The sequence below is a fragment of the Ambystoma mexicanum genome, chromosome 5p, assembly GCF_040938575.1.
Source record: "Ambystoma mexicanum isolate Mex_15411 chromosome 5p, UKY_AmexF1_1, whole genome shotgun sequence".
In the NCBI taxonomy this organism is placed as follows: domain Eukaryota; kingdom Metazoa; phylum Chordata; class Amphibia; order Caudata; family Ambystomatidae; genus Ambystoma; species Ambystoma mexicanum.
In genome coordinates, this window is record NC_090930.1 from 296,592,941 (window position 1) to 296,608,240 (window position 15,300).

General features: G+C 44.5%; 1 protein-coding gene across 2 annotated transcripts in view; it reads left to right on the forward strand.

Annotated features, from left to right (window-relative positions):
• Positions 1-4,564: 4,564 nt before the first annotated feature.
• Positions 4,565-15,300, forward strand: part of RADX (RPA1 related single stranded DNA binding protein, X-linked) — a 586,560-nt gene continuing 575,824 nt past the window's right edge. Inside the window, exon 1 of one of the 2 annotated variants that reach the window (XM_069612730.1) lies at positions 4,565-5,172. In XM_069612730.1, the coding sequence (XP_069468831.1) occupies positions 4,614-5,172 (559 nt within the window). In that variant the 5' untranslated portion in view covers positions 4,565-4,613. The remainder of the gene's footprint in view (positions 5,173-15,300) is intronic. The other variant, XM_069612729.1, reaches the window with a different exon arrangement.

The following is a 15,300-nucleotide window of genomic DNA, read 5'->3' on the forward strand; positions in this document are numbered from 1 at the left end:
CGCTGCATAGAGGAAATACCCAATGCTGTTTTTTTGTGCTGTAAACCTGTCCACTGGTCAAATACCCCCTGCTGTGCAAGACAACACATCCCATACTTCCCTGCCTCTGTGTACAGGACAAATAACTATGTTTGCACTCTCCACACAAGACAAATACCTATGTTTACACTCTCCACAAAGGACAGATACACCCCCTGCACAGGACAAAGTGATCCTTTAAACTAAAGCATAATTAGTCCGCCATTCTTCACTAACCAAATGGGTCCCTATGCACAGGATGAATGCTCAAGTATGCCAGTGTTCATCAGCTCTCGACCACGATGCTGTCTCAAGGGCCTGCCTTCCCACTTCTGCAATGATGACAAGGTGCTAAACTGAAGGGTGCTGCAGTGCTCAAGTATGCCCCAGTGCACAAAATACATTTCCCCCCTCTGCTGCTGCTCCCTAAGAGATCCACAAACTAACCCCTCTGCTAGGGTGACCAGATGTCCCGATATTGCCAGGACTGTCCCAGAATTGAGACCTCTCTCTTCCCTGCCCCGAGAGTTTTTTAAAATTAAAAACCCTGTCCCGGTTTTAAGGGAAGGTGACCACTGAGAGTTCCATCATGAAATGATTGCACGTTGATAGTGGGCAGCACTTACAAATTAAACAAGCATTGGAATACTCGTATTTTACTATATCACATTAACCAGATATCCAACATCGCAGGTTGGGCTCAAACCCCCTATCTTTCAGATACACAGGTACCCATTATATGTATTACCTGATTGTGCCACAAAGGCTGGTTACAAAATAAATACAGAGGAAGGCTTGTAATATGAATTGGAGCAATCACAACCAAAGTGTCTTTATTAATGACATATTTACATTATAAAGATGCACATTATATATGGAGGATAGCAGTTCAGTCCTAGAAATACTGTGCAATTGGGGTGTTTTTAGTGTCTGCCTCGGTAGTCCTTTTAGGTTTGTGGCTGATCCATTGTAAATCTGGTCACCCTGCTCTCTGCACGAGAATTGCGATTGTTTCTGGGGCCCTTATGCATCCTCAGGGCTTCTGACTACTCACACCCAATCGGCCCAGCTCCTGTCTACCCTCAGCACTTGCCTTGGCACCTTCTCCGCCCTGGGGGTTCGCACTTACTCCGAACCTGGCTCCAGGCCGTGTAGCACTCAACAGCCCAAGCACTTCATCTGTCACTCACCCAGGAGCTCAGAATCCCCAGCACTTAGCCCCTCTGCCCTCTTTCTTGCTGCACTTGCATGTTCTGAATACTCACAAGGCATAGTAGCTTTGTCCTTTCTTCCTTTTTCCCCTCCACTGCTCTTATTAAATATTGTGTTTTGTAATCTATTTCACTCCCTTGTTCGCGCCCCTCGTCCTGTGGGTGCTTTGAAACTGTATTTTACTTGCTATATAATTGCCTAACAAGCAAAAAATAAATAAATTAAACAATCCAATAAATAACTATCCACCTATCTGTAAACTATTATGCTGTAAGTTCGTACCCAAATGTGTCCCTCTGCACAGGATAAATAGTGAAGTATGTCCCACTGCTCAAAACATCTCCCCATTCTGTTGCACATGAATCCCCAAACGCAGGACAAAAAAAGGCTCCCCACAAGAAACAAAAAAATAACTACACGTATTATTGTGAACTGGTATACTGGAAATTCGACTGGAAATGGAAGAATGCCTTGGTTTGTCTCCATCATCCTCTGGCACATAACGAATACCCAAAATACACTGAAACATCCCCTCCTCCGGGGAGATCAAATCGTCCTACTCCACTAAAATAACAACAAAATAAGCGAAAGTTTTAAGACGTACTGTAGACCTAATTCACTTGGAAATAGAGTAATGACTGTGTTCATCAGCTCTCTGCCACAACACTGTGCCAACCTTCCCGCTTGTGTCACGCCTTACAAAGACTACACGTTAATGAAGTGCACAATCTAAGGCACGTAACTTCCCACACATGCCCAAACGTGCAGATGACGAGTGGCGGAGAGTTGCTAAGGTCCATTTCTCAGATGGCAACTAGACACTACACAGCACAGAGGGTTGATACTAGTTGCCATCTGAGAAATTTACTTTTGATTGCCAGGGCCATTTCTCAGATGGGAAATAGCTGCTTCATTATGACATGGCTCTTTTTAACCTCTAGTGGTCAAGCCCTGCATAATAATGGGTTTTTAGATTATTCTCACTTAGAATGCTAGTTCCCATTAAAGGAAGGGCCCATTTTGCTCCCCAGTCCCTACATTCTAGAACCCAAAAACTTCCAAGCCAGGCCCACACCAATGTGCCCCTATCCCTCGTTCCAGGCCCATACAATGATACCCTATCCTCTCTCCACACAGCAGATGCCCCACCTCCAGATCCACACCAAGATGCCCCATCCCTCCTCCCACACACCTTGATGTCCCCATCCTGCCCTCTAAACTCACTTAGAGGACCTATCCCTCCATTTCAGACCCACACCAATGTGCCCTCATCCCTCACACCAGGATGCCCCATCACTCCATTCCAGACCCCACCAAGAAGCCCCCACCCTCCATTCCAGACCCCAAGATGCCCCCTCTCTCTGATGCAGACCCCATCAATATGCCCATCCCTCCCTCTAGACTCATACTCATGCCCCCTTCCTCAACACACCAAGATGCCCCCATCCTACCCTCCAGACCCACACCACAATGCCCCACCCTTCCGATCCAGACCTCACCAAGATACCCATCCATCCCTCTAGACCCATACCATGAGCCATCCTCTCTCCACACGGTAAGATGCCCTCATCCTGCCTTCCAGAACCACAGCAAGATTCCCCATCCTTCTACACACAACAAGATGCCCCATGACACCCTTCAGACCAACACCAATGTGCCCCATTCCCTCCCACCAGAGCCACACCAAGATTCCCTATGTACCCCTCCACACCCAGACCAATGTGCTCCATCCCTCTCTCCAGACCCAGACCAATGTGTCCCTATCCCTCCATCCAGACCCAACCTAGATGCCGCATGTATTCCTCCAGACCCAGACCAATGTGCCCCTATCCCTCCATCCAGACCCCACCTAGATGCCCATCCCTCTGTTCCAGATCCACACCAAGATGCCCATCCCTCCCTACTATATCCTACCAAGATGCCCCCATCCCACCCTCCAGGCCTATATCATGTTTCCCTATCCTGCCCTCTACCAACACCTGACCCATCCCTCCTTTCAAGACCCACACCAATGTGCCCACATCATCCCACGAGACCCACACCAAAGTGCCTCCAAACCTCCCTCTAGACCCACATCAAGAAGCCCCCACCCCTCCATTCCAGATACCAAGATGCCCCCACTCCGATCTAGAACCCACCAAGATGCCCACATCTCTCCCGACATACACCAAGATGTCGCTGTCACTCCCTCCAGACCCAGACCAATGTGCTCCTATCCCTCCCTCCAGACCACACCAATGTGCCCCTATCCCTCCCCACAAAGCCTCACTAAGAAGCCCCATCCCTCCATCGAGAGCCCACCAAGAAAACCCATCTCATCCTCCACATCCACATGCAGATGCTCGATCCCACTCTCCAGACCCACAGATGCCTCGTCCCACCCCCAAGATGCAGATTCCCCATCCCACCCAGAAAGATGCCCCAACCCACCTAGATGACCCATCCAACCCACCAGACACACACAGATGCCCCTATCCCTGTTCCAGACCGACATCAATGTGCCCCCATCCACCAATTCCAGAGCCCATCCATCCTTCCACACAAGATGCCCCCATCGTGCTGTCCAGACCCACACCTTGATGGCCCATCCCCATTCCAGAACCAGATACCTGCATCCCCCCAACCAAACCCACCCAAATGTGCCCCCATTCCTCCCTCCAGACTCACACCAATGTTCCCCAATACTTCCCTCTAGACCCATACAAAATGCCCCCATCCCACCAATCCAGACACCATCAAAATGCTCCATCCCTCCCTCCACATATGAAGATGCCCCCGTCCTGTCCTCTAGACTCCCACCTAGATGACCCACCTCTCCCTCCAGACACACATCAATGAATGTGCCCTCATACCTCCCTCTAGATTCACGCCAAGATGACCCATCTCTCCATTCCAGACGCCACCAAGATGACCCCCACCCTCTGATCCGGACCCCTCCAGAGCCACACCAATGTGCCCTATCCCTTCTTTAGACCCACACCAAGAAGCCCCATCCCTTCCTCCAGACACCCCACTTTAAATGAGTTCTCTAAGTTAGTCTGTTTTAACACCATCATCAAATGTCCCACCCACTGTTCTTGAATTAGCGCCCTTCCATAAGGGTCACTTGAATAGACGAAAATCATGTTTAAAGTAAATGTAACTTTCCGTTCCCCCATATTCATCTTGCACAAGCCCCTGGCTTCCACTGGAACGTTCCCGGTATCCCGAAGGAACCACCAATTTAAAACCCCAGCCACCTAAGCGGCTGCGGAAAATTCGCTAAATGCTAAATTCGCCGCCTGAAAAGGGACAAGATGACGCACGTCAGACGCTGAGCACGCAACGTGCCCAAAGTCACGTGAAGAGGAGTAGGCGGGGCGTTGCCATGGTCAGCTTCTCGCATGGGGACTATACACACCCCATCACAGAGTCCGATGTCCTGGATAGAAAGCACGTTCCTTAAAGTCACCACTTCTCCCACCCTCAGCATAGTGATCCAGGAGCGGACACCCGTTGTCGTACTTGCAGTGGAGAGGTACCTGGCGCAGAACTGTGCTGGCAACGACAGGTCGCGAACTGGCTCCGCGCCTGATTTCTGTTATGATCTGACCCTCTCTGACGGCGTTTACAAAGAAAAGTGGCACCTGGCCCCTAGCTTAAATTTCCTTGTGCAGAAGAACATAATAAAATGTAGCACAGAAGTGACCATTACACAGTGCTCCTACGTGTATGATGAGAAGAGAGTTGGATGGGGCTTTGTGTGCATAGAAGAACTGGAATGTGGTGGAGAGGTCTTGGAACCCAAGATGGTACATTTCAGGCAAAAAGAACAGGCCAAGAAACCCGAGGTTCCTCTTCTCGGTGGTGGCAGGTATTACCTTTCTTTGTGGAATAATGAGGATCCATATGGGGATGTGTGGCTGCAAAGTAAGCCACCGGATGAGCAACTTTCCCTAAATGGTAAGTACTTAAAGTTGTCAACATGCTGTAACACAAAACTAACGAGCATGCGTTCATCTATTGGCCTTTTTAGTTATTCGCACATGGAATCAATGTTGCCAGGTCGGAAAGAAAAAAATATGCTGAATGCTCTTCCAAAACATCCTTGCACCCATCCAAATAAGCAGAAAAAAACAAGCGTGCACCTAAAACGCTGTGGATAGGACGCAAAAGTAAGAAACATAACACAAAAATATAAGCATACATAAAAAATATAGTATGCTAGAACAAAAATATTTTATTATACTTGCATTTTTCTGGTATTTGGTATATTTTCTATTTCTTGTTAATGTTTTAAAGTGTATCATTGGCTTCTGTGCTCCGGCACCTAACTGGTCTTCGGTGAGTTGCTCTTCTTTGGTCCTCATCTTCTTGAGTCTGTCACCCCTCTGGTCCTTGGCTTCCTTGCATAGTTCCCTAGGTGGCCCTGTCATGTCTGACAATGTGTGCCAGTCTTAGGGTGACCAGACGTCCCGGTTTTCCCGGGACAGTCTGGGGAAATTGCCCTGCATCGCGGGAGTTTTTTTAATTTTAAAAACCCTGTCCAGTTTTTGCCGGGACCTGATTTCGAAATCCTGCCGAAATCGGGTCCCAATGTTAAATTATGGCGCCGGCACACGTAACTTCAACGAAATGTTTATTTAGTATTATCATACGGCAGCAGGCTCCGCCACGGAGAACCAACTAAACTGCCTTTCAGAACCTTCGATCTCTCGAATCTAAACTGGAATCAAATGAAGTCACAATAGTAACTTGTACATACACTTTGCCTGTACTAGTGCATACCTAACTTGAACTATTTACATTCAGCATAATAGAAGCTGGTTGTATTTCTTCAATTGAACAAATATGCTGTCTTCATTATTTCACTGTAATTGTCTAACATCTTAACACATCTCCCTCCTTCAAACACAACGTTTTACTCAACATAATCTCTTAACCATGAAGGTTTGCTCCTTGTTCTCCTCGTACCTTCATCACTATTCTCTGGCTCAACACTGTTGTTCCCTGAATCCTGTGTTCTTTCTACAATACTATCTTGACTCTCACACTCTGGGAGATCCTCGTTGGAATTACTCTTTACTAAACTTGACATTGACCAACATTCTCCTCCTTCTAAAATCACCACATTGTTTCTTACCTTAGCTATTCTTTTTGGCCCTAAGAACTTGCTAACAGTGCACTTAGGTGACAATCTGGGATTCCTTATATACACCCACTCACCTTCCTTCACATCCAACCTCTTACATTTCTTGTCAGAATTGAACCTGTTTTCATAATCATTTTGAGCCTCCTTGATCAATGTCACAATCTTACTTCTATCGATGTTGACTGACTTATCCAAATTCAACCACCCTGGACACAATTGAGAGCCCGGTTGCCTCCCTTTAAGAGACATAAAGGGAGAAATCTTGGTTACTGTATGCGGTGTGATACAATAGCCCCAAACCATTTCTCTTAGAAGTTTCTTCCAATCTAACCTTGCAGCCATGGCCAGTTGTAACCCTCCCTTTATAAACCTGTTCGCTCTTTCTACGAGTCCATTAGCCCTTGGGTGATAAAGGGCCGTTCTATAATGTCTTATACCATACTTCCTGAAAAACTCCATTATTTTACATGAAGTGAATTGGACACCATTGTCCGATATCACTTCTGTTGGAAAGCCTTCCTTGTAAAAGATATCTTCAAAGAATGCAATCATCTGTTCCGTTGTAGCTTCTCTAATAGCCCTGTACTCAATCCACTTAGTGTGATAATCTACCATAACTATTAGGTATTTGAGGTCCCCCCCCAAGTCTTGTAAAGGGCCTATTAAGTCTACCGCCACCTTCTTCCAAGGCTCAGAGGGAACACTTACTGGTTTCATGGGTGCAACTCTTACAACCTTGGTTTTATCACTCCTTATACAATCATAACAATCTCTAACACACCTGTCAACTTCCCCATCAATTCCCGGCCACCAATAGGACTCTCTAATCTGTCTCTTTGTGCCAGCCATACCCAAATGTCCTTGATGAGCTAAATTTACCAGTGTAGGTCTGATACCACCAGGTGGTATGACCTTCAAGCCTTTCCTAAGATGAATCCCATCTTCTGAAATACTGAGCTCATCCTTTATATTATAATAGCATTCAACATTTTTTTCCACCTCTGTCTTGTGAGGCCACCCTGTCTTGGTCCAACACTTGACCTGTTGCAATACCATGTCTTCTTTGCTAGCAGACTCCCACTCTTCCTTGCTTATAGCATTATTTTCCACTTCAGCAATTACCATTCTCTGCTCATAATTAACTCCCTCGACCTCTTTCTCCTCAACTGGTAGTCTTGATAAACAATCCGCAACTATATTGTTTTTGCCTGCCACATGCACAATCTTAAAGTCATAGGCTAACAAGTCCACCATCCACCTTGACACTCTGGGCGAGCTTTTAGACCATTCAACCCCACCCAGTAATTGAACTAAAGGCTTATGATCAGTTTTGACCAAAAATGTTTGCCCCCACAAGAAGAATTTAAAATGAGCAACAGCCCAAAACACCGCCAACGCCTCCCTCTCAATCACTGAGTAATTGATCTCAGCTCCCCTCAGTGGTCTTGATGCAAATGCTATTATGTGCTCCACTTTATCAGAGTCATATTGTGTCAACACCGCCCCCAAGCCTTGGTTGCTTGCATCCACTTCTAAAATTGTCTTCCTTCCCACCACAAATCCTCCTAGAGAAGGAGCTCCAATGATACTCTCCTTGATTTTCTCAAAAGCTGCCTGACAGTCTCTTGACCATTCAAATCTTACATTCTTCTTAAGTAAATTTCTCAACGGTGTGGAAATGGTGGCAAAGTTGTTAACAAACTTATGATAGTATTCTGCTAATCCCATAAACGACCTTAGCTGATCTTTGTCACAAGGTTGGGGCGCTTCACTTATGCTATCCACCAGCGATTTCTTAGGAGAAATACCATCTTTCGATATTCTATGACCCAGATAGTCTACTTCCTGAACACCAATTCTGCATTTACTCCTCTGCACAGTTAGACCAGCTCTCTTGAGTCTGTTCAACACTGCTCTGAGATGATCATCATGTTCTGCCTCCGTGTCAGCAAACACCAGAATATCATCCTGGAAAACTGTCACACTTTTTAAACCTCTAAGTACCTCTTCCATAATCCTTTGAAACACAGAAGCCGCAGAAGCTAATCCAAATGGCATTCTTTTGAATTGGAAAATGCCATCTGGTGTGATGAATGCCGTAAGATGCTGCGAACTCTCTGATAGCGGAACTTGATGGTACGCTGCTGATAGGTCTATAATGGAAAAAAACTTTGGTTCACCTAAAGTGGACAGAGTCTCCGGAATGTTAGGAAGGGGATGCTTTTCAACTACAATATTTTGGTTGAGACTGCGCAGGTCGACACACAGCCGTAAATTTCCATTCGACTTGGCCACCAACACAATTGGTGATAACCACTCCGTGGCAACTACTGGTTCTATCACACCTTTTCTCATCAAGTCCTTGAGTTCTCCAGTTAATTGACTCTTCATTCTCAATGGAACTTGTCTCACCTTGTGTTGAATAGGTTGTGCCCCTTTTTTGAGTTTGATGTGGTGTTCAAAGTTTTTTAGTTTCCCAAGTTCCTCCGAAAATACTTCAGGGAAGTTCCTTGACCAATTGTCTCCTACTTCCGCTATGGATATGGGATTTGATGCACTAGCTTGAACCCTCACTCCAAGATTCTTTTGCTCCTCCCATCCTAGTAAGGACGAGCCTCTCCTGGACACAATTATGTTGGCTTGACAAACTTTTCCTTTGTAGACGATCTTGGCTGGAAACTCCCCCATAATGTCAATTGCTGATTCTGCATAACCGCATGCTTTGACGTTCGTGGATCTAATCAAATTCTCTTCTTTCTTTAATATGTTTACCAGTGTGTCTCTGGATACTATTGTCCACGGAGAACATGTGTCAACCTTCATCTCCACGTCACATCCATCCACTTGGAATATATCGCTTGGTCCATTGCCATCACCCTGAATGGTGGATACCTCAAACACAAACTTTGTATTTGGTTCCTGATTAGCCAAGATCTCTTGAATGTTATAATTTCTCTCGACTTCCCCTTCATGGTTAGATCTTGTGTCCACCGTTGATTCTATCAGGTTTACTGATCCAGCTTTGCAGAGATTGGCAAAATGTCCTTTTCCTTTGCACCTGAAACATTCCGCGTACCTGGCCGGACATGATGGAAAGTTTGCAGTATGTCTAAAATTTCCACACCTGAAACAGGAACCCTTCGCACTCCAGTTCCCTCTCCTTGATGTGAGAGAGTTACTTCTCTTCTTCTGGTCAACTGAGCAAACTGACATGGCCGTAGCCATTTGTTTATCCTCTTTAAGTTCTTTCACATAATGAGACGTTCGCTCAATACTTCTTGCCATATCCAGCGCCTCATCCAACTTCATGTCTCTCGCTAGGAGCTTTTCTTGAATTTTCAGGTTATTAGTGCATCTGAGTAGTTGATCCCTTATCAAAGAGTCTGCCAATTGTTCGAATTCGCATGAGTAACTCAGTGACCTGAGACACGCAACATATGACTCCACTGATTCATTCTGTTCTTGCGCTCTTTGGAAAAACTTGTGCCTTTCAAAACTTATGTTTTTCCGCGGTTCAAAATGATCCCGTAACTTCTTCACAGTTTGGTCATACACATCTGCATCATCATCATCCAATGTTTGACTACCAGCTAATCCATCCAGGATTCTGCGTCCTTCAATCCCCAGGTTGTGTATTAACAGAGCTTTTTTCCGTGCTGGGGAAAACCTGTCACCTCCTATAGCAATTAAGTAATTTTCAAAGGCGTCCTTCCATTTGTCCCATGTGAGGAAAGGCCGACCAGGCTCCTCCAAAAATGACCTGGGGGGTGGAATTGACGTGGCCATGGTGGCCTTACTGCCTGACGTCAGTAATGAAAGTCAAGTGCAAGTTGTAAAACGTGAAAAATTGCTCAGAATTCTATTTTATTGCAGGCGATTTGTTAGCTGTCCTGCAGTATCTTTGGTAGTCTGTGTAGATTCTGTAACTTGAGCCACAGCAATTGTGTAATGCTGCAATCAGACTGACAATGGCCTTTAGTTCGCTTCCTAGCCGCAGCGCGATGGGCACTGTTTGTTTACTTTAGTTTGTTGAGGCAGCTAAGCTCTGGTTGCCTGGATACGCCCCTTACAATGGCCTGTTTACTTTCATATTAGGCCTCGCTGACGCTCCCAGCTTGTTTCCTTTGCCGACATGCAGCTAGAGTATGCGCTCATTAATCATTAAATTAAAGCTGTCAACAATCGCTGAGCTTTTACTTGCCTCTGCTGTGTGTGCGCCGAATTTCCCTTCCGCCTTCTTTACGAGCCTGCCGCCGCCGCGGAGGGAAATGCCACTTCAGAATCAGGATTTATGGCGCCGTTTACCTTATGCGACGCTCGCAGGGCCCTTCAGCCATCCTCGTCGCCAATGTTAAATTATGGCGCCGGCACACGTAACTTCAACGAAATGTTTATTTAGTATTATCATACGGCAGCAGGCTCCGCCACGGAGAACCAACTAAACTGCCTTTCAGAACCTTCGATCTCTCGAATCTAAACTGGAATCAAATGAAGTCACAATAGTAACTTGTACATACACTTTGCCTGTACTAGTGCATACCTAACTTGAACTATTTACATTCAGCATAATAGAAGCTGGTTGTATTTCTTCAATTGAACAAATATGCTGTCTTCATTATTTCACTGTAATTGTCTAACATCTTAACACCTGTCCAGTTTTTGCCGGGACCTGATTTCGAAATCCTGCCGAAATCGGGTCCCGGTGCAACTCTTTTTGTGTGAATGGGGCGTGAAAGGCTTTTCACGCCCCCGTTTCCTCCCCCATCCCCTCCCTAGCGCTCTCCTCCAATGAGAGGCGTGTGCCTGTGAGCACACCTGCTCCCCGCCACGCAAAAGGCCAGCGACTTAGAAGTAGGACTACAGTTGTATTTGTATTTACGGTTGTCCTACTTTTTTGTCTATGACCTGTCCCGTTTTTTGTTTTTATCTGGTCACTGTAGCCAGTCTGGGCATCTCCTGTTGAATGCTGGACTGCCACTTTTGTCCTTCCCGTGATAGGTATGGCCTACAAATAGCAGCTAGTGAAAATCAAGGACTGGCTCATATCATGCATGAAATGGGCCTGCTGGGCAGCTGTTCCCTTGTGAGTTGCTTCTTTGGTCTCCTTGTCTTTGACTCCTCTGGTCAGTCACCATTCTGGTCCTTGGCGGGTTGCTGAGCTCTGTTCTTGGCTCATCTGGTCCATTAGACCTCCGACCATTGACTCCCCTGTGAGTTTCTCCTCTGTTCCATTGTTTCTCTGCTGCTTTGTTGGCTTTGTCAGTTGATGGTCCAAATCTATCTACATTATACCATTATCCTATGTAATACTGGGTGTTGCCATACTTGCAAATATGCTTCATTCCATTTGGGAGATGCTAGTTCAGTCCTGGTTTTAACTTTGCATTCTTGGACTTGCAGTACTTGATTTTGATATTTTAAATACAGGAATAAAAGTACCAGAATACAACGTTAAAACCAGGAGTGGGGCATGTTGGCATGTATGCAGCGCTACAACTGGAGTGTCTGAGGACTCGGTGAGCAATCATAAAGGAGGTCCCGGGGAACTGACTAGAAACCGTGAGCCCAACATTTCTTTGCCATGGCTTAGTGTGAACTGTTTTAGTAAGAGCTGGCCTAATACATATGGTATACCAAGTAATTGATGTAGGCAAATATATGTGCCCACTGTGATGTCATAATGACAAAGGTTGTCCCAAGTTATTAGGTGGTCTGGTGTGCAAGATATGGTAACAGTAAGCACCTGAAAGTCAGTCTATATCGCACCCTAACCAACAACAAATCTCTAAAACAATACCTCCACAGAAACAACACAGGTTGCTCAACGCCATGTCCACCACCAGAAGGCATGTGCCCACACTAAATGTCGCTAAATAGAACACTAGCTCACCATAGATGCACAAACTGTTTCCTCCACACTCATCACACATGACTCCATCATGCACTAAAATCACACAATTTACGTTACCAACCATGAACACATTATTTACTGCTCCAGACAACTCACAAAATGAATAAAACGTACACGCCACCGAGAGCCTCATCTTCCCATGTGTGCACTGCTCCTCAGTTAGCCTCATACTCCACCTCCTTAAAGATACCGAGATTCTAAGAAACACTGAGACTGTGTGCTACACAAGACATAGCATGACAGGGCATAGCAAAGAGATTCACTCATTCTCCCGTGTGACAGTAATCTGGACAGCTCATGTACTTTGGTGGCTGGCAGAAAAAGGGGAGGAATTTAATATTGGCTCTGCCCAGGCAGTTCTCTTTACTGGAAGAAATTCAATTATTTTCCCAGGTTTGCACGATTTGTTTAAACAGTGAAGCTGGAATGTTAACCCACTGTACAGTTTAGGCACTTGCACACATACCTTTCATCCTGCTTTTGGTATAAATATGTAAATGTTATTTTTAAGGCTAACATTAATACTGCCTTACATAGGAGAGCTTTAAAGTTTCTCATGGCTGTTTGCGAGAAAGCCATCCAGTCCTGTTTTCCTTGGAATGTTGGGGCTTGTAGGTTTCCTAACTTCCAAGTAGGGACAAAAACCTCCAATCCCAGAACCCAAAAGGGAAAGAACAGGACTGGATGGTCTTCTCATGCATGGCATGGTAACTTGAGCGCCGTGATCATTGTATTTGTAAAATACACATCTCTTATTAAAGTAACCTTGCAATATCTCAATTCTTAGAAAAACATGCTTGACCACAAGATTATTGGTTTAGCTTTATTTTTCACTTAATGAATGGACAACTAGAAGTCCCAGGATGCAAAATAATGCAGGCCTGAAATATATTTTCTTTTTACACTACTTTATTTTCTTCACTTTGAGAATTGATAATACAAGTTGCGTAGCAACGTAATTTGGATAAAGAATGGTTATCTCAAACCTCTGGCTTGCTATTGCGCAACACGGAACAATCCCTTATTTGCATGTCAGTGTAGCCGACATCATGGCTTACTTTTCATAGGGGTCTTTCTCTTCTGCATATGTTTAGGCATTTGGCATTGATGGGCACCTTGGCTAGGTAACATCTGTGAGAGGCTTTCCAGATGCGAATGTCCCATCATTGCCAAATGCCTAAGCATATGCAAAAGGAGCGAGCACCTTGGAGAGATACAAAGGTGCAATTGCAGGTCATAAAGGGCCATCAACCGCCCATTGCAGGACGCTGCGTGCAGCTGGCAACGTCTAATGGCCAATGTAAAGAAGCCTATTTACATGTGTACAGATGGTCAAACAAGTGGACAAAACCGTGCCAACCGACCTGCAAATATTATAAGTGACTTTCGGCAAAAATAAGCCCAAAGTCACTTATAATATGCAGACATGGCAACACTGCTTGAAAGCCTTTGTTGGTTGCTTCTCAACCAATCAGAATGTTTGGAATGCTGTCAATAACTAATGGTATTGACTGCATTCCAGGTGTTCCGATTTCCAAAACCACCACTGAACAGAAACATTTATCTGCATTTTTATTATAATTATCAATATTATTATATTTATTGAGCGCAATGGAGGGCTTTACAGTTAGATGGGGAAGAACCAGGCGAAGGAAGCAGAGAAGCAGGGGGCTAACGTGAGTGGGGAAAGCGGGGCAATTTTGCAGCAAGAGATCTTCAAGCAACCAGGGGAGGAAAGAGTAGGGAGCAGATCACGAGTCTCAGATAGGGAGGGGAGTTGATGGTGTGTGCACCTGGGAGGAGCCATTTCTTGAAGAGAAGGGTCTTGAGATCATTCCTGAACTGTAAAAGCAAGGGGCACGTTTGATGTTACCAGAGAGGACGTTCCAGAGTGGTGGGGTGTAGGCATAGAATGCCTGTCTTCTAGTTGTTTCCTTCTTGGACTGTCTGAGTTCAAGTCTGCACATGTTCTTACATGTCTAGGCAAGAAATAGTAATGCGATATTCAAGCAAGATTTCTTTTAACAATACACCCCAACCTAATTTAACAGAACAAAATGAAAGCTAAAACACGGAACAATGCTTTCACTTTTGTAAAGAAAAAATGTTCACTTAATATTGCACTTAAAGCCAGCTCCTGCTTAAACTGTTGCTGTTCAACCAAGTTTACAATTGAAATACTAACCTTTTTAAAGACAACTTAGTTATATTACTATTGCAAAATGAAACCATATTTAATTTACCAACACAATTTGTGTACTTTACTCATTATTAAACAAACATGTTTTACTTGTAGAATGATTTAATCTGGCAACATCTTGTTTGGGCAAATTTTCCATTCATCCCAAATCAGGCACGCACAATTTGTATTTATTTAACAAAGTTCTTTTTATGAATATGGGACATGCCAGTTTAACAGTGATGATACCCTCCAGCTTCCCTTACCCTCCCCTTTCCGGACAATAAATACATAGGTTTGCACAGAAGGCCTATTTATTAACTAAATAGAAATAATGAAATGACAATGATTGGTACGATGAAGAATGATCAATACATTGGTCTATTCAGTTGTGACTGCTGCATTTAACTTAGTAATAGTCTTTTGTAGAGACCCAAGCATCACTGTATGTACATTTTACACATCCCCTGGGTACACATTCACTCACCATGGGTTGAAAAATGAATGAAGGGTCAAAACAAAGCTTCCATTTTTTTAGAAAACCAAATTAAATACGAACATCCCTGCCTATGTAAATCTCTTTATTTTCCATTTTAAAAAAAAAAGAAATCCCCCTTTTGCATAGACTGCTAAGAATTTCAGACGGCATTTTAAGAAACTCAATTTGAAGACAGGCTACTTAATATTCCTGCGTGTGAATTGCTTGCACAAAATAAATGTGTATTTTACGTCCGTTTGCTAGGTTCCCTTGAATTGTGTTTTATTGCATTAACATGTAAACATGCACTTTTGTCATTGTCAATGGGAAATGTAAAGGTGGGGAAAATGGCTGGTAGTTAAAAAACCTTT